A 23,837-nucleotide genomic window follows, 5' to 3' on the forward strand; every position below is an offset into this window, starting at 1 on the left:
ATTAGACACAATAAACAAAAGGACACATGAAATTTAGCCTTTTAATTAAACTAAAGTTAAAATAGAAAAATCTCAAGAGCAGATCAAGCATATTACTTAAGTTAAAACTGGTATATAAATAATAATCTTTCCTAGCAGAAAATAGATTTACTCCTGATTAACCTATGCTGCCCTCTAGTGGACATAAAGTGCATTAAGTCTAAAACGTGATTTGTTCTTGTTTACCACATTGTTTGTATTAAATGGTAAAGGATACACGTTTTAATACAAAACACGTCAATATGTCACTTGGTAGCCTTGTTAGCAAAGTGGCTCAGGTTTGCATGCTTTAACCACTGTAATTACACTGTAATTATACAACATAAATAAAAAAATGTCATGGTTATTTTTCCTCTCACCTGAATATTGTAAAATGTAATAAAGGATAGGACAATGTGACTTATTAGTCTAGTAATCATCTGCACTCTTAAATCGTGACCACATATGAGTGTCTTTAACATGACAGAGACTTGCCATCTGCTGAAATGTTCCATTTCATTTTTGTTTTGAAGTTAGATTATGTGATTGTGACTTGTTAATCCTGCCCAGCTTTATGCAGAATGGGACGGATTGTTATCCATGACACCTGATCTACGAGGCCCATGAAGGAAATGCTGAAAGCGGGGGTGGGACTCTATAACAAAACAATCTAATTAATCAGAGACTTTGTAATGAATTAATCTTGATTAATCACAATTCAATTGTTCAAGACAATTTGCACCCAGGCAATTTTTTAAATAAAAAATAATTTTGGTGAGGCACAGATGATTTACCCCTACTGCACACTGGAAGCTTCAGCAGCGCGGAACGGTGTACTCGCGACAATTGCAGCACTCCAGAGCACACCTGGAGAGTCTCAGCAGCGAAGCAGCTTCTCAGCTGTGCTCCTTGATCGACTTGTAGTGAATTTATGCTGTTCGCCATTAAAAGAAGGAAATCACATTTCATATGATTGTTTGAGGTCACATATGATGTTCCCCTCCACTGCCAGGATTAAAGCCATGAAAAAACACACAGCTGCTCTTCTGGAACTATGCTGGGAGTAAATAAGCCAATGGGTCACTTGCATTTGATGTAATCTATTTAGATTTGAAATTGCATTGCTGCAAAAGGTGTAGTGTAGAGTTCAGGGGAACTTCTGCTGAGGGTTACATGATTAATGTTGCATGTATGCTTGTTCCTTCTGCTGCAATAAAGTTCATAAAGTTACTGCCGGCCTGCTTTCTACAAACCACAAAACATAACGGTAAAAAAGTTGGGGTTTTTTTTTTTTTTGGTTATTCCTTTCTTTTCATCATGAAAAGAAACTTGTCATGATTAATTTAATTGTAGTTTTATCTGTTTTTGGAGCACGTAAATAAGGCTTTTGTAGCCCAGGCTTTGCAGTCTTGTTAGATATGCAGCTTAATGATATTTAATAATATATGACCCCCAATTGGGGAATGCTTTTGTTCAATGGGGTAAATTTTTAATGTGTTATTTTTTTCTCATTAATTATTCGTGATTAAAGCGGTAAATTCCCTCTCCTAGCTGAAAGTGATTGGCACTGTCAGCTCACTTAACAACATGCCACAGTGCAGCACAAAACCAGCTCTAGCTTACTGACACAGTCACTTCCTCTTTGCTATGAAGAGGATTTCTTTTAAAAAACAAACAAAACCCGTCCTATTTGGTCTCTAGAATACAAAAAGAGTGGTGTCTATTTCATCTTATCAGCAAGGTCTGCCCCATGCCGTATCTTTTATGGGACATATTCAAAACATTATTCAAATTATTATTATTTTCACTTGGCACCAGTCATTTCTCCCTCACAGATACCAGTCAGATGTTTAACTCCATTGAAGAAATCTATAAAAAGTGACACGTAGGAAGACATGAAAATGTTCTGTGTAAAAATTATGCAAATAAGGGACTAAATTAAAATTCATGCCACAAAAGTAGCGCTGATCAGAGGATGCAAAGTGGACGCCGTAAAGCCGAGTGGCACCAGGCAGCACGTTCAAACAAACGTCGTATGGCAACATTTAAACAAAGCTTCAAATATGAGTCACAAACTGCTGCTGGCTTCAAGCTTTTTCACACATTTGTTAAGAAAGAGATGCTCAGGTGCATAAACTCAAAGGAGTGTGTCCAATCCTTCTGCGGAGCTCTACTTTAACTCTTCACTTGTACTCATACAGGGAGATTTGTTTGTCAAATGGAGCTCAAGACGTGACCTGAAAAACAAATTAGAGGAAAAAGAAAACAAATTGTCTGCACCCGAGATAAAAATAAGTTCCTCAGACCTCCTGAGCAGAAGACGACTGAGAAAACAGGTAGCACCAGTTCCCTCACAGTGGCATAAAAAAAATTTAATGCAGGTAAAGAAACCTCCAACGAATGTAGCATTGTGACGCTCAGACGCTTGCTGACAGCGAGGTTGTTATCGTAGCTAAAAATCTGTTGTTCAGTCTGCGGGTGTCAACACACAGTCATGCAGTGTTTCAGATTTTAATCAGCTTGTGACTTTTTTCAACTTACAGAAAGCTGTGTCATCAAAGAAACATATACATTTGTACATTTAAGCTGAGAAGTTTATAATAAATACAGAAAACCGTTCCTTCAGCATGTGTGGCGAGACCTAACAGCACCAGAAGGGAGAGAAGTTATCAAGTCCTTGAAACAGAATAAAAGCTGGTCAAATGGAAAAGTGTCATAGCTGAAATGACAACATGAGTCATCTGTGACTTAAAGTAAGTGGATTTAATTTATCACAGATGAAGTGAGTGTTTGAAGTTTAAATAAGGCATTCACTTCCAGTTTTAGACATAATAAAACACAAATACGGATGTGTGTCCATGACAGTTCCTGCCATGTGATGCTTTAAGTCTTCAGCAACCTGTAGAAATCTCTGTTGTGTCCCTTTCTAGTGCATAGAGGTCACATGAACGTCTCAGTTCCTGAGCAGTCCCAGCTTCTTTAAGGCCACGCGTCGGTCCTCCTCGTTTTCTGCTTGAGGACAGATCAGTACACTAATCCCTTGTGATCGAGGCAGCTTGGCAGGCTCCCTGGAGTGCTGAGAAGCACTGTGGGCATCTGAAGGCCTGTGAGAGTCTGGCTGTTTGCCACTGGTATCCTCTCCTTTAGCATGTGAAAACTCTTTCCCGCTCTCCAAGGAGGCAAGCCGTGGTCGACTGCTGCGCAGCTGCTTGGGGTCCTGCTCCTCATTGGCACTCTGATCAGCCCCAGGGGACTTTTGGCTGGCGGTGTAACTGCTTTGACCCACTCCAAAGCACTCCAAGGTAGCTGATGTCATGTCCATGACCTTTGGTGGGGTAAGCTGCTTGACTAGCTCAGGAGGAGTGAGAGGCGATGTGAGAGGAGGAGCATCCACAGCACCATCTAGAACACCTTCAACAGCAGGTAGATGGTGACTTGAAGTCAGGGGATTGATGTCATCACTGAAAGCTGCAGGTGCAGGGAGGATGTCAGGGTCCAGGGTGGAAGGACCTGGTGTTAGGACAGTAGGAGGAGACTGGAGGGGGTTAGAGGCAGGAGGAGGGATGCTAACATGGCTGTATGATGGAGTCATGGGTGGTGAAAGAGGAGTTGGTGTGCTGATTAGAGGAGAGGGTCCTGCCCACGACTGTCTGGTTTTAGATTGTAGTTTAGAACTTTTTGCAAGGCCCATTGGTTCCTCCTGGCTTCCAAGCAGTCCAAGCTTTTGGAGTGCCTCCATTCGGATCTTCTGATGGTCCATCAAGATCCGGTCGCTGCTGGTGGACACGGCATGCCGTGAGCTCCCACCAGAGCCAACTGCTGCTGTCTTCTGTGACTTCACAAAAATGTTAGCAGGAAGTCTTTTTGGCTTTGGGGCCACAATGGGTGGACTTTTGGGCTCAGACAGCTCAGAAGAAAAAGGATCTGGTGGAGGACTGCTCGGAGGATCCTCGGTCACAGACGAGCTCAGTGAGGTTATCTTTATAGAGTCTGTCCATTGTAACAGTTCATTTTCAACATCCACTTCTGGTTTTGTTAAGACATCTACAGGTGGGGGGATGGAATGTGTCTGCTCAGGCTGTAAAGTCGAGTCCATTTCATCCATAAAATCCGAGGGGGGAGGGATAATGCTCAGATCCATCTCCGAGGACCCTCCTGGGCTTGTGACCATCTTGGGATCATGATCTCCATTCAGGGTTAAACTCGCCACATCAGTGGGGTTTATGACAGCAGCTGCACCAGCAGCTGAATCAGGAAAAGGAGGGCTAGTTTGAGCCTCCCCCGTTTCAGTGTCTGTCATGTTGGCTGCTGAAGCTGGAGTGGATTTTGGTTCAGAGTTTTGATTCAGAGCATGAAGATCAGTTTTACTCTGAGCTGTTAATGTAGGAGCAGGATCTGCAGATATGTGGGTGAGAGGTGGGGACTTTCCACGATTTCTGGATGCTGGCACCAAACTGGAAACGTCTAAATACAAAACAATAAAACACCATTAATGACATTTGAAACAATGCATAGGTGGAAAAAATAATCAGTCAAGCTGAATATTTATGAAAGCATACCATTTACTGTCATCTGCTCCTCCTTTGGTGCAGAATCTAGCTGGTCGTTGGACAAGCCGCTGACCTGCACCTCCAGGGCTTCAATAGTTTCCTCTAGAAACATCAGACACGCTCGTTCCTCCGGAGAAAGGTACTCCATGCTGTCGTCACTCTGCAGACAATAGGACACAATGTTGAATTCACACAAATACACGAAAACATGTATTTATTTTAGATCTGGGATTTCTCTCAAACTGCTGCTCAAAAGCTTGAAAGGTTCCTTCTCTGTTTGTTTAACCCTCTCTGGCTCAAAATAAGTTTTGATAAAAGGACAAACAATCAAGTCCTTCAGGGGTACTTCTGAGTTAAAAATGCTCATGAAACACATATGTGGAGCAACCAGGTAGGTTTTAACTGATGCAAATATGCAATGCCTGCCTCCAGAGGGTTAAGAGTATTTCACATAATTTCACTTCCTCATTATCAGCCTTTTCTTATATCTTACAGCCACAGTCCTTACAGCTCCGTTCAGTCAGAAAGGCCAAAGTTACAAAGCAAACAGGTGACTGACACAAGGACGTCTCCTGCACAACTCACAAAGCCAGAGTTTATGCTGATCGCGCTGTCGCAGCTCCCCGCGCTGTCCATCTTGCTCAAGGGTTCCACGGCAACAATGCCTGGCCAGGTGCCACCCCTTGACATGGCACAAGGAAGAGGGTGTGAGGAGGACACGCGCGTCCCTGTCCTACTCTGTTTGTTCAAACGTCACCTGCACCCAGTCTGGTGGGAGTCTGAAAGGTCAAGAAGATGGTCAAACACATGCATCAGGTAGAGAAAGGAACAAAGGCCTTAAATGTATTTATAACATCTGGAAACAGACACAAGAAATATTTCATGACATTGTATGAAAGGGTTTTGAACCAGTTGATGTACTAAGATGTTGTACACATCATCATATTAGAGGAAGTGTCATGGTCTGCGTCTGCCCTTTCCTACATGTGCCTCCTGGTGTTTCTCCATCTTCTCTAGGTGCTCCTTTTGTGTCTTCTAGCACCCTCATGTGTCATGTCTGCATCTTCCTCATGTGTCTCCTGGTGTTCCCCATTTGCCCTTTAGGTTTCCCCCCTCAGACATCCCTTTCCCAGGTCCTGTGCTCTCTTGGCCCCCTCTTAGCCACGCCCCTGTTGTTTCTTTCTACAGTGTTTTCCTTTAGTGTCAGCTTCCCCTTAGTATATTAGTCATGGTTCATGCTTTCTGGTCTTTTGTTTTTCTCTTAGGTCATTTTCCTTTGTTACAGCCTTTCAGTATTTAGTGTGTTTTTCCCACCAGTGTTTTCTTCCTCCTCCCTGATTAGTCACTGCCTTCACCTGGTCCTCCTCCCACACCCCACACACCTGCAGCTCATCTCCCTCTCATCCTCCCTGTGTATTTAAGCCCTGTCTTGTCTCAGTGTCCTGTTGGTCCATTGTTTGTATGTTCTGTCAGCGTTTGTTCGTGCTCTTGGTGAGCTTTGTTTCTCCTGCTTTGGAGTTTTGGACTTTAGGCTTGCTGCCTTTGGATTTATTTTTGTTCATCCTAAAATAAAAGGATTTTTTCTTTATATCTACTCCTGCCTCGTGTCCTCCTGGGTATCTGCATATTTGGGTCCTAAACATCCTCGAAACGTGACAGGAAGATGACATCTGAGATGTTGATGAGACCTAATGCGAGTTTAAGCCTGAGTCTGAGGTTAAAATGAGAAAACAAAGAGCTTCATATCATTAAAGTGACAAATGACATGACCTGTCTCTGAACACAGTCGCTGTGATGTCATCAAATGCATCAACGTGAGCTAACAGAGTCCTCAAAGTGATATTACAGCTGTATTAGTTTACATTTGTGTCAGACAGTAATAATTACACATCGATGTTCTCCAGCGAATGTTTGGGATAAAAAAGAAAAACAAAACAGTTCATAATGACCACCTGTATGAATTTGTTACTGAGACCATACAGGTTATGATGGATCGGATTTAAATAGTTGGAATAAATGTAGCACAGCTTTGATTTAAGCACATTTCATCATTTTACACTTCCTTAAAAATGTTTAAACAATTTCTGAACAAAACAAAGTTACATTTTTAAACATAATCCAAGGTAAATCTTGTCCAAAGTCATTCAGAAGTCTTCCTGTCTAAAAGGAAATATGGTAAAAAGCTAACGTTTGCCCTACATGTTCTACACCATGTCAGAAACAAAAACAAACATCTGGATCTGATCACACTCAGTTATTGTTTCAGAATTGGTTTGAGGATACTCCCAGATGTATTTATTTTATTAACAGATCTTCATAAGGAGGATTAACCCCTTGACATGAAACATCTCGTTTTCAAGGGGGTCATCCACTATTTCAAATCAAGAATGTACAAAACAGCAGATCGGAGATCACAGACACAGACAACCTCGGTATAAATAGTCAATGGTTACAACACACACACACCCACACACACACGCACACACAATGGCTCACAATGCACAAACTCACCCCCCAAGCACAAACCCCACTGCAGACATGAAGTCAAGACAACCACAGGTCTGAACTAAAGAACACATACATATTCATATAATGAATACATACATGACCAGTGAGAGCAGAAGTCAGGGAAACATAACTACGGTTTTTCTCAGTTGCTTTGGTGCATTTCTCACAACAGAATTAAACTTTGCACAACAGTTAGTTCAACCTCCACAACATGTAGTCGTTTTGGCACAACCTAGTGGCGGTTTCATGTTCGTTTCGTCCAAGGCAAATGCCTTTGGACATGAAGCAGTTGAGTAAGTACAAATGTCTAAAGAATGGTCACTTTTGACTTGCTATTCATCACTATCTCCTTGCTTTTATCATGAATGTCACAATTATTTATACTTGTACCGGCTGAATAGTCATTGTCCTTACAACTAATAGTCTTCATTTCATTGCTTGTGCCATTGCACTCAAAACTGTTGAACATCTTGTTAAACAACTTGTACACCCATTTTGAAAACCCTATTTTTAAGGAGTTTCCATGGAAATCTCCATAAATGACTTTTCTCAGGTGAACCTTATCTCACACTAATGAAAATTGGTGTGTGTCCTGGTGACAATCGGACAATGTATGTAGTGGTTTGGGATAATGTTAGCTTCCATCCCTCTGCTGTAGTCAGGTAGCGGTTTGCAGCACACGACAGGATGCTTATGGAGTTTCTTCCTCCTTTACACTCCACTCCTAAATCCAATTGAGGAGTTTTTCTCTTCCTGGAGGTGGAAGGTATATGACAGGCATCCACATACCCAAATGACCCTGCTAGCAGCTATGGATGCAGCTTGTGATGACATCACTGCAGAGTCCAGCAGAGGGTGGATTCGACACTCCAGAAGATACTTTCCCCGATGCATCGATAGAGCTGACATTCGCTGTGATGCTGATGAAAATATGTGGGCAGACAGACGGGAGCGTCTAGATATCAATGTCTGATATGCAGCAGTGTCTGTTCAGTTGTTTTTTTGTTTCATCACTACTGCAGTAAGGTTTATGTTTATGTTTATGTTTGCTGTAAAATGTTTGTTTTACTGTATTTCCCCAGTTGCACAATGCTGTGAACAGTTTCAATTAAAAATTATCAAGAGTGCACATGAAGTGTCTTGATTTTCCTTTACAATTTATGTTTTTCAACATGCCATGCATGCTGTCCACACTTGACATGTCATTGGGAAGCACCTACAAAGAAATCCGTCACAATGAGAACTTGTTCAAGCCATTTGATTTTGTGACCAAAGGTGCTGGTGGAATGACTTGTAATTGTGACAGCCCTGACACTTTGATAGATATAAGTACTTGCTTTTGATGAATATATTATCTGCGACTTGCTTTTGAAGCATTGACTACTTGTTTTGAGCAACTGACTTGCTTTTGAACAACTGACTTTTCTTTTTGATGAGGTGACTCACTTTTGCAAGTTATCCACCGTGTTTTGCAGTTTGCACTAATTGTTTTGAGAGGAGCCTTAGTAGTGGTGCAGAGATCATTCTGTTGTGAGAAATGCACCAAAGCAACTGAAAAAAACTGTAGTAACATAGACAAATGTTCTGAAAATGATCATTTAGGCCTCTGTGAAAAATTCTAAATGAAGATATCGACCGGAGAGATAAGGGAAGGCTATTCCAATCATACGGGGCCTTCAAACAAAAAGCATATTTCTCTATCTCTCTTTCAACTCTAGGAACAACAAAAAAGATCGTGTGCAGCTGTGCCTTTTTCTTTTTGCATTACCTTAATCTCTACACTGCCATCAATGTTGCATCACATTCTAACAGAGGTGGCCCTTGGAGGCGCTCGAACTGCATCAAGTAGCTGCTGATTAAAGGGGCATTATGGAAGTTTAACAGCCAAAACATGTATAGAAATAATACATTTCTTCTTCATACATTCTCCTGCAATGCCCTGGTCCTGTAGAATGAGCCCTGGCATTTTTACTGTGATTGCCTGTTTTTCTGTGAAATCACAGAAAAAGAGAGCTGCTTGGGTGGAGCAGGCTGCTTCATGCGCGTTCACGCTCAGGCATAGCCCTCCGAACCATTCTTTGAACGTTGTTTCAGCTGTCATCAAGGATATACTGTAAATGTTACTGATACAAAGGACATTGTTGGTGCTTTAGCTCACCTAGTAAGATGTTGGACTTTCATGCAGAAGATCCGGGTTTGATTCTGGATGTGAACATAGTCTATTTAGAGTGTCTTTTTACATTAATGGTATATTTTTTACAGTAAGATGCCCAAATTTTTATTGGAGACTCGCCGAACGGCATTGAATTCACAGATAAAAAAAGATGTGGGTTCAACTTTCATTTTGGAACAATTTTTCAAGCAAGAGAAGGGAATGATCTGAGCATACAGGAGGACTGACCCATCTTAAACCTTTGTCAGCTGTGCTGAAGAGAAAGGTACAGAACCAAATTATTCAATTAATTAGCTGCACGTTCTCCTGTCCTCTGTCCTCTGGGCCACACACACACGCACACACGCACGCACACACACACACACACACACACACACACACACACACACACACACACAAGGGACTGTCTCAGCTGTTATTTTCGTTAAGGAGTGTGCACATACAGCATGCGCGCCTCGTGCACGAGCCTACTATTGAAGCTGCCGTTACGCTTTTGGCCTGAGGGGGCAATCGCGAGCATAAAAATTCAAAACTCCATAAAGTCCCTTTAAATAATGATGAAATTCCATTTAAACAACAGCATCAGGTGAATCTGACTTTAAGAGACAAACTTTGCTCATGGCTGCACTGAGACTAGTGGTTAGCTTATCAATCCTGTAGGACATTAAACTGTATTTCTCTCAACAGAGGCTGTTCAGGAAACTATAGAGACACACTTTAGTCCAGCAGATAAATCGATTTTCTCTACATGAAAAGGAAAATTGACCTTTTGTATTATAAAATATTTTTTTAATATATTATTTGAGATGAATTTGTAATATACGTTTTGGAGTAATAATTGTTCAAAAGCAATACTTGATTGTTTAAGAGTTCCAACTAATTCCTAAAGCTCTGGGCTACAGGGGAGATTAAGCTGTGGTTTGAATCTCAAGATGTTCCAGATAAACTTTGAACTCAGGATGTTTGACCACACTGTACAGTTTCACAAGGATTCCAGATAAATCCTACTGCAGGTGGTTATATTGTTACGTCCATGTAATTAGAAGAAGTCCAGCTGTACTTTAGGTGTTTTTGTCTCATTATGAAAAAGAGTGACAGGCTCTTGAGCTGAGCTTAGCTTTCTGAGGAAAATAAAGGCTGGTTTCTGTTTCTGGGCTTAGATCAGGATGCATTCCAGAGTAGGGTTACGGTTTCTCACGCCATCTTGAACAGAATCATTTCATCATTATTGTTTAGAGTCGCTGAACGTTTTTTTTTTTAAACAAGTGGAGATGAATGTAGCTCTGAGATCCTGAATGCTGGCAGCTTGTCTCATCAGAAAGGAAAACATGAATGTCAAATTAACAGCGTGGTTCACACGTTCATATATATCAAGGACACTGGACAAGAACAATGACAATCAGAGCTTGTAAGATTCAGCAGAGGTGGATGGTGACAAACCTGATCATCAACACCCACATTCACACACGTTTCCTGTAAACAAAAAGCTGGTTGTCAAAATACGCAGTGGCCTCCCTCGTGAGAGCTGTTATAGCCTCTAATTACTGTTCCTCCCATCAGGACAATCAGAGCAGTGAAGAACATCCAAGCCAACAACTCTCAAACTTGAACAAGACAAGAAACCTGCAGGGCAGCAGTTGTAGAATGAACTGGGCCCAGAGCTGAATCAGGGCAAATGGCAACAGGAATGTCACTTTACTTGCTTCTGCTGGCTGTGAGACAACTCTTTAGGTTCAGCCTGGATGGGTCTGAACCGCACGGCAGCAGTTTCCCAACCAGGGCCGAGATTAGATCCAGGTGAGATACGAGATCAGTAGGTTAAAGAGTCAAAAGCATGCCAGGAATGTGTTCTACGGCAGAAAAATCCATGCAGTGGATTACTGGTTAACTATATTCAAAAAGTGAAAAAAGTTTCATTAATCAACAGCTTGTTCTTCCTGATTTTTTTGGAACTGATTGTGTTGATATTTGCACATTTATTGAGTTGGTGCAAACTAAAATACAAAATAGGCAACGAAACATAAAGTAATCAAGAAACTTCTGCTTAACATTTTTTTAAATCAAAAGGTTCTACAAAAAGCTTCCACAAGATTTGTTTTTACTGTTGAAGAACAATTTCTTTTTTAAGATTTTAAGCTGATAGATTCACCCATCCAGCAGCAAAAATGAAACAAGCACTGCAGACTTTACTAGAATAAAGTTACCTGGGATCACAGAGGAGAGAGGGAGTCGTTTGTAGACTCACACCCGCAGAAGTTCTCTGATGTCAGACACCAAGTCGCTCCACTCTCTTCCCGAAACCCGACTGCGCTAAGAGCAACAACCAACCAAACAGGTAGGAATCTACCTCCAGCCAGGTGTGGTAAATAACGTCAGGGCATGTCAGCGAGGCAACCAATCAGAGCGTGAATGCCCCACATGTTTCCCTGGAGATGACATCGGCAGACAAATGAGCATTAGGAACTAAAAACGTTGACCTTTTTACTATAAAATATTTTAAGTAAATTTTTTTATTGAAATAATTACAAATAATTGATTCACTAAACTTTATTCACATATATATCAAATACAAAACCACCATATGTTAGTGCTTCTGTTGTATAGTATTTAACAATTTAAAAATATTTTTCATTCTAAAAGTTTCTCTCTCTCTCTCTCTCTCTCTCTCTCTCTCTCTCTCTCTCTCTCTCTCTCTCTCTCTCTCTCTCTCTCTCTCTCTCTCTCTCTCTCTCTCTCTCTCTCTCTCTCTCTCTCTCTCTCTCTCTGGTTTGTATTATTTATGAACAGACTTGCCACCACATACAGTCAGACTCAAAAAGCAGAACTATCTGATGTTTCACTGCAGTGTCTGTTTTCCAACACCATACATAAAGTCATTTCCCCATCATCTTCTTTATTATGCATCCCTTTTGTATTCTACAGCAATCAGATATTATGTAGACACAATAAAAAAACAATGCAATGCAGGACCACATTAAATCTGACACCCTTTTTATGATATTTTAAAAATCATTTTTATGTTTAAAGTTTTTGTCCTTGTGAAGCGCCTTGTGATTTTTATGTTAAGAGGCGCTATATAAATAATCATTTGTTCTTCTTCTTCCTTTATAATCTAAATCATTAAAAAATTCAAAAGCTCTATAATTAGAAGGTTGAAGAAAGGATAATTAAAATGTATTTACTTGCAAACTTACATGCGCCTACCCTGAACTTGGCTTAATTTTTCTATTTATCAAGCAAAAACAGACTTCAGAATAACTGAGATGTGTATAGCATCCCGTTGACAATGTGTTGTAATAATCTATAATATGATTATATTATAAACCCATTTAAGGTTGTTTGTTACCCTGTGGTGCAAACTGTTTAGAGACCAGTTCTTCCTTAGAAACACATGCAAAGTTGACATTAGTTACAGATCACACCAACTCTGTATCTAAGAGAGGGCTAACACGGATAGGACTTAAAGAGCAAGTAACGTCTAAATTAACTTTTTTTTTGCTGATGAACTGTATAAATGAGTGTCTAATAGTGTTTTAAATGTGTGTATTCATTATTTTAGCATTTTGGTGCATTTTCTTTAAAAATTAAAAATTCTGCCTAAATACCACAGTATAGCTCCACATTCAGCTTAAAACATAGAATTTGACTCATTTTGAATAAATTTTAGCCAATGGCTAAAGAGTAAGATACTACGTAACCCAGTAGAGTACTACGTAGCAGCTCTGTGTCAAAGTTATAAAGCATCGAGAGTCTCGGCCACGCCTTGTGGCGAGTTGGGAGTTGGATTTGGACAATTCATTTCAATAGGCTCCAATATCACGTTTTTGAGGAGAAATGGGAGGTGGCCACCACCGCCATTTTGACCGTGTCACAGGTTCCATCAAGCCCAGACAATTCCACAAAAGGGAAGAGAGGTGGAGCTGAGGGTTGGGCTGTAAGGCTGGGATCAACTAGCTACAAGCTAACCTGAAGCTAATGCGGAGGTGGGGGCTAAGCTAACGGAGGTAGCAACCTAGCTAAAACCGGAGTTAACTGTGCACAATACCAGAGCTTCTGAGTCAGAGATACGCCGGGCTGACCGCTGAGAAAAACCGGGTGGAACACAGAGGTCTCCCGAGACCTCCACAAGCCGGCAGCCGCACAGCAGACAAGCACCACTGTGATCTGAGATGCGCAGAGCTGCCGCTGGGGGGTGGAAAGGTTTCCATCCCAGAGCTCCACAAGCCGGCAGCCCGCGCAGCAGACAGAAGCCGCGATCAGACAGAGATGCGCCGAGCTGCGGGGAGGGGAGAACAGTGGAAAACATCGGTCTCCCGAGAGCTCCACAAGCCGATAGTCGGAACCCAGCTCCACCAACATGTTATATTTCAACCCATTTTCTTAAGTGCAGCATTATGTTAAATGCACTGGGTTTTACCCTATTACATTTAAATTTCATGGTTAAACAGTACATGTTAAAATCTAAGCTCAGCTCGGCAGTGACCTAAAATACATAAATATAGTTTTACTTACCAAAAAAAATGAAGTGGAGACTCCTTGGACGCTCTGTTAGTGCAATTAATGCCACAGCAAGTCATTTTGTCCAACAATTGCACAAAAAATATCCAAAAAAGAATACACAAACACAGAGACTCAAAATCCCAGAGCAGTTTTCAGGCCAGACCGAGGCTCTACTGAGGCCTTTCCAAGGAGCTAGCTCTGTGGTCACGTGGGTCTGATGCTCATTAATTATACAGAATTTTAGGCTTTTAATACACTTAAACAGAAGAGTGAGAAAAAAATTCACCCCACTCAGAGTTGTCATGAGTGTAAACTAGATCATTTAAACCAAAAACATGTTTTGGTACCAGGCTGTAAACATGTTTATTTCTGCTGTGAAATTGGTATTTTTAACATGGGAGTCAATGAGGATTTGCTCGCTTCTGACACCAGCCCCCAGCGGATGAGGGTGGAACTGCAATTTTTGGTACTTCCGGGATGGACTCAATTTTTGAGCCGCATTGTGGGGGCTTGGAAATAACACATGAAAACACACCTGACTATACAATCTGTTTCTCTCACATAAGCATCTTTTTTCTCCCACAACAAAAAAACTACTCTTTAAAACAAAGAGGGGGTCTTCTTAAATTGGCACTGCAATAATTTACAAAGGTGCTCCACATGCAAACAAACTTCTCAGAGGCCCCCTTGCTGTGAGGCCTATCTTTACCAACTTAAGAAATGACACAACAGCCCAAAACCAAAAGGAAATGGAAGGAGACTAAGGAGATTTCCACTGGAGCAATATACAGCGCCTGGCCAAAAGCTATGCAAAGACCAATATTTTAGAACCAGTGGGATCTCAACCAGGAGCCCAAAACGAGCTAGGAAGGGGTTCATGCAAACCCGGGTCCCGAGAGCCCCAGAAAGGACTACGGAAAACTGACTTCAGAAGCCATGGAATTCCAGACATGAATAAAACATGTGACTCTGGTCACATGACAGGGCTTGACACCTCTCTAAACAGGCGAGATTTTGAATAGTGAGCTCTATAGAACCTTAGACTGGATAAGTTGTAATCCAGCACACGATGCACTACAACGGACACTGCAGCTTTCCATCGTTGATCCAAAAACGTTACACCTAACCTTTTTTCCTCAAGCTCTTCTCAATGGGACCACCCAATGTGCATCTGAATCCACAAGTTGTTTATCTATCAGGGATATAATTGTTTTTATCAGATAACAATTCTTCCCCTGGTTTAGTGCTCGAATGAGTCGCGAATGAAAGCAACAATCGTAATAAACAGGGCAACTCCCAGGAGAACTTTTACTTTTGAAACCTGTACGAGCGTACTATTTTTATGAAGCAAAGAGCAAGTAGTCTCAAGAGGTCAAAACGAGATTCAATTTCTAAACACATTTTCCCTGTTCACCTTGCAGCCTAACAGTATTAAAGGGACCCTTGTTGTAGCACGTTACCAGACACTTAATAGTTAAATGGTAACGTTATCAAAGGGAAGCAGTAATGCGCTAAGTAACTTAGAGGAGGATGTTATCCCTTCTAGGTGTTTCTAGACAGCTTTTGGGTGTGCTGACGTATAAAAGCCTTAAGCCTAAATGTAATCCCAGTTTCCGTTAAGTTTGAAATTAATTTATTCATTTAAATATCTATTTATTTTTCACTGCTAGTGGTTATTTTTAAGTAACCAGTAACAGACGATAATTGCAGTTCGTCTTTCCTCTTTGTCTAAAAATAATTTTATAAGACTTTCTTAGTAAAACCACTTGCTTTATGAATTTTTTAATTGAAAGAAAGGAGAATCTGCGCCCTCACCTGATAAAAAATAGAAAAACACTCTAATTTCCGTTTCCAACAGAAGGGAAGAAGGAGAATTGCTGCCCCCCAGTGGCCAAAGCTGGTACTAAACTTTTTAAGTTTTAGCCAATAAGGGTAGAGTATTACAGTTTTTCTCAGTTGCTTTGGTGCATTTCTCACAACAGAATTAATCTCTGCACCACTACTAAGGCTCCTCTCAAAACAATTAGTGCAAACTGCAAAACACGGTGGATAACTTGCAAAAGTGAGTCACCTCATCAAAAAGAAAAGTCAGTTGTTCAAAAGCAAGTCAGTTGCTCAAAACAAGTAGTCAATGCTTCAAAAGCAAGTCCCTTAATCAAAACAGATAATATATTCATCAAAAGCAAGTACTTATATCAATCAAAGTGTCAGGGCTGTCACAATTACAAGTCATTCCACCAGCACCTTTGGCCACAAAATGGAACATGTTCTCATTGTGACGGATTTCTTTGTAGGTGCTTCCCAATGACATGTCGAGTCTGGACAGTATGCATGGCATGTTGAAAACCATAAATTGTAAAGGAAAATCAAGACACTTCATGTGCACTCTTGATAATATTTAACTGAAACTGTTCACAGCATTGTGCAACTGGGGAAATTTAGTAAAACAAACATTTTACAGCAAACATAAACATAAACCTTACTGCAGTAGTTATGAAACAAAAAACAACTGAACAGACACTGCTGCATATCAGTCATTGATATCTAGACGCTCACGTCTGTCTGCCCACATATTTTCATCAACATCACAGCAAATGTCAGCTCTATCGATGCATCGGGGAAAGTATCTTCTGGAGTGTCGAATCCACCCTCTGCAGGACTCTGCAGTGATGTCATCACAAGCTGCATCCATAGCTGCTAGCAGGGCCATTTGGGTATGTGGCTGCCTGTCATATACCTTCCACCTCCAGGAAGAGAAAAACTCCTCAATTGGATTTAGGAGTGGAGTGTAAGGAGGAAGAAACTCCATAAGCATCCTGTCGTGTGCTGCCAACCACTGCCTGACTACAGCAGAGTGATGGAAGCTAACATTATCCCAAACCACTACATACATTGTCCGATTGTCACCAGGACACACACCAATTTTCATTAGTGTGAGATAAGGTTCTCCTGAGAAAAGTCATTTATGGAGATTTCTATGGAAACTCCTTAAAAATAGGGTTTTCAAAATGGGTGTGCAAGTTGTTTAACAAGATGTTCAACAGTTTTGAGTGCAATGACACGAGCAATGAAATGAAGACCATTAGTTGTAAGGACAATGACTATTCAGCCAGTACAAGTATAAATAATTGTGACATTCATGATAAAAGCAAGGAGATAGTGATGAATAGCAAGTCAAAAGTGACCATTCTTTACACATTTGTACTTACTCAACTGCTTCATGTCCAAAGGCATTTGCCTTGGACGAAACGAACATGAAACCACCACTAGGTTGTGCCAAAACGACTACATGTTGTGGAGGTTGAACTAACTGTTGTGCAAAGTTTAATTCTGTTGTGAGAAATGCACCAAAGCAACTGAGAAAAACTGTAACCTCCTCCTAGCCAGCTTTTGGTTCTGCTGAAGCCCTCCTAAATGTAATCCCAGCTTTCCGCAAGTTGTGTTTGAGACACTTGACTATTTCCATGTGTGGCTCGTCTCTACAGTTGATGTGCAAAAACATTATGAAGACGCCAAATAAAATGCAATGCAAGTTCTTATACGTAAAATATGCTAGTTTAACCATTTAGCCAAGCCAGCTTCCTTTATAAAGCTTTGTTTCTTTTTATTGATATTAGTTATGTTTTTTGTTTTGGTGATAAAAGTTACACAGCAGTGGAAAAACTAGACATAGTTATCCATCCATCCTCCCGCTAGCATTTCAGAGAGCTACTGTTTGACTCCAGCTGTCACCAGGTGAGAGGCGGAGCTACGGGCAGGTCTGCAGTCCATCACAGGGACACGCAGAGACAAACAACCGTTAACACATCTACGGGGACAATTTAGGGATTGGGATGGGTGATGTGCTCCCCCTGCTTCTCCTTCTTACAGTTTTTTTTATTGCTAAAACAAGTTTTTCAAAACTGTACGTTTCTTTCAAAACTGCACACACAAAACCCCAAACATAACACACAAATTACTAAACAGTGGCTTCCCTTTGCAACAAAACCCTGCCACTACATATCGTAACATGTTCCAAAAATGGAACACGTGTTTTCATTTGGTAAACACAGCCACATTTTCACATGACACACACATACCACTTAAACACAAGTAGCCTTGGGTGAACACTACCAAGCATGGAACGAACACTGAAGAGCAAAATTGAAAACACAACTGTCGAAAGGGAACACAATGAATTACACACTGCATGTATGACAGTGCCCACTCCCCCCCCCCCCCCCCCACACACACACACACAAATTTTGAGACAAAACATTTTATTTTTACAGTGAAACCCCCCCCAAGCATAATCATGGGGCATCATGCCGCCGGTCTCTGTCTGGCCAGAGGGCCTCATCAACATCACAGGCGATGTCCTCCTGGTCCAAACAGCTCTGGAAGTACCGACTCGAGTACCTCATGAAGCCCTGACAGGCCTCAAAGGCCACATCTCTACAAGCCTCCTCCATGTGGGACCTGCACTTTGCACTCTGCACTCTGTGGATTCCTTTCGTACACCTTCCACCTCCAGGCTGAGAAAAACTCCTCAGTGGGATTGAGGAAGGGGGAATAAGGTGGAAGGTATAAAATGGAAAACCGTGGGTGAAACCACTCATACACCTGGGTAGGCTTGTGGAAACTTACTTTTCTGCTGCAGTCCCTGATTGCAAATTGCTCGCCAGACCCGAAAGTTTAGAGATTTGAGTATTTGTGTGTTGTTGATCGAAGCTTTGAGAATTTATGTGAGAAGTGTGTGTAAACCTGAAAATTGTGTGTTGTGTTTTGACAGCAAGGTAATGTGAAACTGACATCAGAGTGTAAAGGAAGAAAATCAGAGTTCTGACATGATAAGGAAATCTTAAGTAGTGATAAAATGAGTCAAGCAATTGGGAACAGAAGTAGAGGTTGTGAAAATTGTGCCTCATTTTTGCTTTTTGAGTTTTAGCAATCGAAAAAAACTGTAATAATAACATTCACAAGAGGTCACAAACAAAGATTAGGGTTTCTTTAAGCTTCATTGACAAAATGAGGCTAAAATGTTTTCCTCTATCAGAGTTTTCTAAAGTAGCTACAAACATATTGTGACGTTATGTCGCAATGCATTGTGGGAAGTAGCCCTAGACAATCAGGCGTATAAATTGCGTGGGCGCCTATGGGTCTGAGTCGCTCTGCTTGTCTCAAAGTTGTATTTTTGTCTTCAAAATGTGTTAAAACAGGAAGAAACTAAGCACCGCTTTTGGGCGAGGTGCTATTTGGACTCTGGATACTCAGATCGGATGTTTTATCCATTTTCCAAAGCCGAGTAGGAGCCACGATCACATGAAACAGCTGGAAAGGAAAACGAGTCTAGCTAAAGACAGAGAAAGCAAAGTGGTGGCAGATTTTTGTGGAAGAGCAGATTTTCAGTGTGGAAAAGACCAAGGCGTCACGTATATTTGTTCTATACATTCTCTCAATGATTAAGAAAAGTCCTACTGTATGTCCGAGAATGATGAGCTGACACTAGCAAGGTGTCCAGCTGAGCGTCTTGGCCAAGCAGCGTCCAAACATGGAAGAAAAGTGCTTTTGACCAGAGGTGGTGCATGTAAAAAGTAGTGACACAAATAATAACCTCAGAGTAAAAGTGTTAATTTCATTTCCTAGTTTGTGTTTGATCACTCAGAGAGATCAGCCGGCTAAAATTAAGTTAGCAGTTTCCTACATTTTATACTGTTTGATTCTCTTATTTGTGAAAGAAAATAAACTTTTCCTCAAATCAAATTTTACAAATCGTAAACTGTGTTTAACAGTTACTGCTATCAGAGAAGGGGTGGATCGGCGGGCAATCCCCGGTGGACCGTTGTCCAAAGTGGGCCGGTCTGGTCTTTGAGTATTTCGAATCAAATTTAGAGAAGCATGCACTCAAAATGAAACATTTTAGAATGTTATTTTGGTAATAATTTCACCGTGGTAAATCTCAACACTTAGAAAAGTATAAACACGCGTCACACGGCCGAGACGCTTGTTTTGATGTATGATTTGTGGGGGTGCACTCTGCCGTTCGAGCCGCATTAATGTCTGCAGAAATAAAGACAACAAATCCCACCATAATAGGTAAATAAGAGCCCTGCTAGTGCAGTGGTGGACAATGTGAAACACTACTGTTGGATTTTAAAGGTTTTTGTGGTTTGAGTTGGTATTGTTGGCTTTGAAGTGGTGCCTAAGTTACCTTTGGACTGAGTAGATTACATCAAGATTCCAGTCAGTTATTGATCATCTCAAATAAAGTCAGTGGACTGAGCAAAAAAATAAATAAATAAATGCCAAACTGACTCATAGCAAAGCAAATAATGCAACAAATGACTAATTTAAAGGCATTTCTGAATGTTTTCGCAGCTAAACTGTTAATGTGTTTAAAAGAAACTTTGGAGTTTGTAATTTCATGGAAAAATCAGGAGATAATTGTGTACTGTACTGTAAAGGTCTCATCACGCACCGTCTCGGTGGTCCAGGAGACGATGGTACAGCAAAGGTTTCTCATCTTATTTTAACAGCTGTAATAAAAGTAACCGACGTTGGACTCATTCATGAAGCTCAGAAAAATCACATGTGCTTTACCATTTCTGCCTCAATCCTCCATCTGATTACACGACTGGAATGCATTTTATACTTGTGATTTGTTGCGATGTGTCATATTGCACTCTGTTACTCCCCAGGTCGTCTAGGAAACCTGGGGCAACAAAATAATTATTGTCTGTCATTCAGAATGTAACTCAAAGGTTTTATTTAACAGAACAGAGCCCAAAATACCAAGAACACCGACAACAAAATTGATCAGCAGCAACTAAACATGGTAGCAACTACTTAGCCTCTAATTAGCCAAAGTAATATACATGTAAAAGATCATCCCAGCGGGGGCTTCTCCCCCCCAGTGATGAGTCTACGGAATCGAGTGCAGGGTTGTCCCTGCACAGAAGGGCAAAGTGGCTAACCAGCATGGACGTAATTTTCACTTTAGAAGTGTGGGGGGGAAACGGGGGGGGGGGGTATCTTTACAGTATGCTCTAATGGGAAACAGGCTTCAACACAAACGGTTGTTTTCCGCTTGGTCCTAGAGCTCAACTAGTGTCAATTTAATATAGCGTAATATTGTTTTCAGATGGTAAAAAGTGCAGGGGTCAAATCAAAACTTGACTTTGGAAAAAGTGGGGGGGACATGTCCCCCCCCCAAAAAAAAATTACGTCCATGCTAACCAGAGATGTACAAGTGCTGAGCGTCCCCAGCACAGAATTACACAAAGTTGCTATTTCTAAGGTGACTTTAGGTGACCAAATCAAAGCACGCCGAGGAGACAACAGATCAGAGACAACATCTCTGGTCTGCTGCTCCCTGAAGATGTGAGCCAGGAGGTTTTATGCCTCCAGTCCTCAATAAGTAGGTGATCATCATCTCTAACAGCTTGGTGCTTCAGGGTGGAGCAGGGCAGACTGGAGGGAACCAGGTGCTGCAAATCAGCTCCTCAGGTTCAATACAAGGAGGAGAATTATTAAACACAAAAGCCAAGCAGTGGTGAACGTAACACACACACTGATTTATCAACACTAATATGTTTTATAAGTGTTGCCCTTCGAGGTACTGGAAAGAGTTAGATTTTTGTTATTTGTGTTCTTGTTGAGTAGTAAATATGTGGACTTATACCTTTTCATCTAAGGATTCCTTGTAATTGCCCACATAAACGGGGATGCTTAATATTTAACTTACCGTGAATATTATCTAACTTCTCTCCTTTCAAAGAATTGATATTACTTTACAACCTCTTAAAAAGGGATGTTTAAAATGTATTTAGTTAGAATGACAAACAGCTTTAAAATAGAGAAATCTAACTGAAAACTGACTGATTATAATTTAAAATCTATATTTTAGTTATCTTGGGAGTTTGCGTGAAGAATAAGTATCGTTTAATTTTTTTTCTATTGTGTGAATTTGCAGAACCCTTTTTATTGTGCTTTAGAAAGACCGTAAAAACGGGGGAAATGCTGACATTCAGAACTTTTTATTACAGTAGACAAAGTCCATACAGTTTCTGTCCTCTGAGGGGGGGACTGAGCTGTATTTATCTATGAGAGAAAGCAGAGTTGACCAATAATGTCTTTGACCTGTCTTATCTAAACACAGATAAACCAGCCTGCAAAACAAACGACTCATTTGTTGCAACAAGCTGCCAGGATGAAGAAGAAGTCGACCACCCTCCGCGTCAGGTTTCCTGTCTTTGTGTTTGGGACTCAGGTGCTTTTTGTTGCACTCTATGCTGCCTTTGTCACCTATGATGAGCACGCTGACGCACGCTTTCAAACCAACCAGACCAACCCAGTGCACAACACTGTGTACAGGGACTACCCTTTCTTTACAGACATACAGGTCATGATATTCCTCGGCTTTGGGTGCTTGCTGGCATTTTTTCGACTCTATGGCTTTGGTGGGATGGTTTTAAACTTTCTGATGGCAACTTTTGCCACCCAGTGGGCAATCCTGGTGCAGGGCTACTTCCAGTTCTACCATGATGGTAAGATCCATCTTGGGGTGATCAACCTCATAAACGCAGAGTTCGCCTGCGCTGTGGTTCTCATCTCGTTCGGAGCAGTGCTGGGGAAGACAAGCCCGCTGCAGCTGTTAGTCATGGCTCTGCTGGAGGTGCCGGTGTTTGCAGTCACGGAGTGGACTGTGCTAACGTATCTGAAGATCAATGATGCAGGGGGATCCATTCTCATCCATCTCTTTGCCTGTTATTTTGGTTTGGGTGTGACTTCAGTGCTGTACCGGTCTGGTCTAAACGAAGGCCACGTGAAGGAGAACACCAGCTATCACTCAGACATCCTCTCTGTTATGGGGACCTTGTTCCTCTGGGTGTTCTGGCCCTCATTCAACTCAGCATTGTGCCTGAATGGAGACGACCAGCACAGGGCCATCCTCCACACGTTTATCGGCCTCAGCGCCTCCACCCTCACAGCGTTTGCCCTCTCTGCTATGTTCAACAAAAATGGTAAACTCACCATGGCTGATATCCAGAATGTCACCCTGGCTGGAGGTGTGACAGTCGGAGCATCTGTTGATATGATGATAACGCCTGCAGCTGCTTATGCTTTGGGTATGATGGGCTGCATTGCCTGCATGCTGGGTTACAAGTACCTGAGCCCATTCTTGGCGCAGCGCTGCAGGATCCAGGACCAGTGTGGGATACACAACTTGCACGGACTAACAGGACTTATTTCATGCGCTGCAGGGATATGTGCCATACTGATGGCCAGCGAGGATGTCTATGGTCCAAGCTTGTATGAGATATTTACCCACAGAGCACCAGTAGAGGGGGACCCAAAGCTGCAGGAGCTCCAGATGTTGATCCCTGGTTTACAGGCGGGTTTGGGACGAAGTGCTCGGGAACAGGCTCTCTTCCAGGTTGCAGCTTTATTCTTCACAATAGGAATGTCAGCTCTGGGAGGAATTCTCACAGGTTGTGTGTTGAGGTTGCCTTACCTTGCATCGCCCTCTGATGACTGCTGCTTTGATGATGAGCTGTTTTTTGAGGTTCCCCCAGACTATGATTTGCCACTTAAAATCTGCAACAAAATTACTGTAGATGATTCTGCTGCTTGATGTGAAACATGCAGGTGTTTTTCCCCCTGTTCATTTAACTTGTAACCCAGAAATAAAAAAATAAAAAAATAAAAATTCCTGAAAGCAGTAGGATGTTACCTTGCCTGTGTGTTGCTCTAACTTTAAAATACATACGATTTCCATTGCACTGTAAATACATGCTGAAATAAGATGCAGGCCACTGATTCTGAAACATTTCTGGATGTTGATGTGAAGAATGCTTATAAACTCTTCAGGTGAATAAAGTCTTTCGACCAACCATAGTGTGGGGTTTCTGTTGTTCTTCTTGTCTGAATACCATATAATTAATGTTAAATATTTTGAAATGAGTCTTTGTTTGATTCTTTTAGATATATTTGAAAGTAATTTTACATCAGTTTGGTTTAGGAAATAAATAAAATAATTTCTGCACATACAAATACAAATTTAAATTGACATAAAATATGTCAGAGGCTTCTTAGTGCGTTTTAACACT

The 23,837-nt window shown here is 41.3% G+C and overlaps 2 protein-coding genes across 2 annotated transcripts; one reads left to right on the forward strand and one right to left on the reverse strand.

Annotated features, from left to right (window-relative positions):
• Window positions 1-2,515: 2,515 nt before the first annotated feature.
• LOC107391082 (specifically androgen-regulated gene protein) lies at window positions 2,516-11,558 on the reverse strand. Its single transcript, XM_015968133.3, has 4 exons — window positions 11,454-11,558; window positions 5,154-5,347; window positions 4,578-4,728; window positions 2,516-4,482 (listed from the first exon to the last, which is right to left on the reverse strand). The coding sequence occupies exons 2-4, from the start codon at window positions 5,256-5,258 to the stop codon at window positions 2,972-2,974; spliced, it is 1,767 nt and encodes a 588-aa protein (XP_015823619.1). The 5' UTR covers window positions 5,259-5,347; window positions 11,454-11,558; the 3' UTR covers window positions 2,516-2,971.
• A 10,286-nt stretch (window positions 11,559-21,844) lies between these two features.
• LOC107391081 (ammonium transporter Rh type B-A) lies at window positions 21,845-23,621 on the forward strand. Its single transcript, XM_015968132.3, has one exon. It carries the CDS (start codon window positions 21,938-21,940, stop codon window positions 23,360-23,362), a length of 1,425 nt encoding a protein of 474 aa, XP_015823618.1. The 5' UTR covers window positions 21,845-21,937; the 3' UTR covers window positions 23,363-23,621.
• Window positions 23,622-23,837: the final 216 nt, after the last annotated feature.

The sequence above is a fragment of the Nothobranchius furzeri genome, chromosome 15, assembly GCF_043380555.1.
Source record: "Nothobranchius furzeri strain GRZ-AD chromosome 15, NfurGRZ-RIMD1, whole genome shotgun sequence".
NCBI lineage: Eukaryota > Metazoa > Chordata > Actinopteri > Cyprinodontiformes > Nothobranchiidae > Nothobranchius > Nothobranchius furzeri.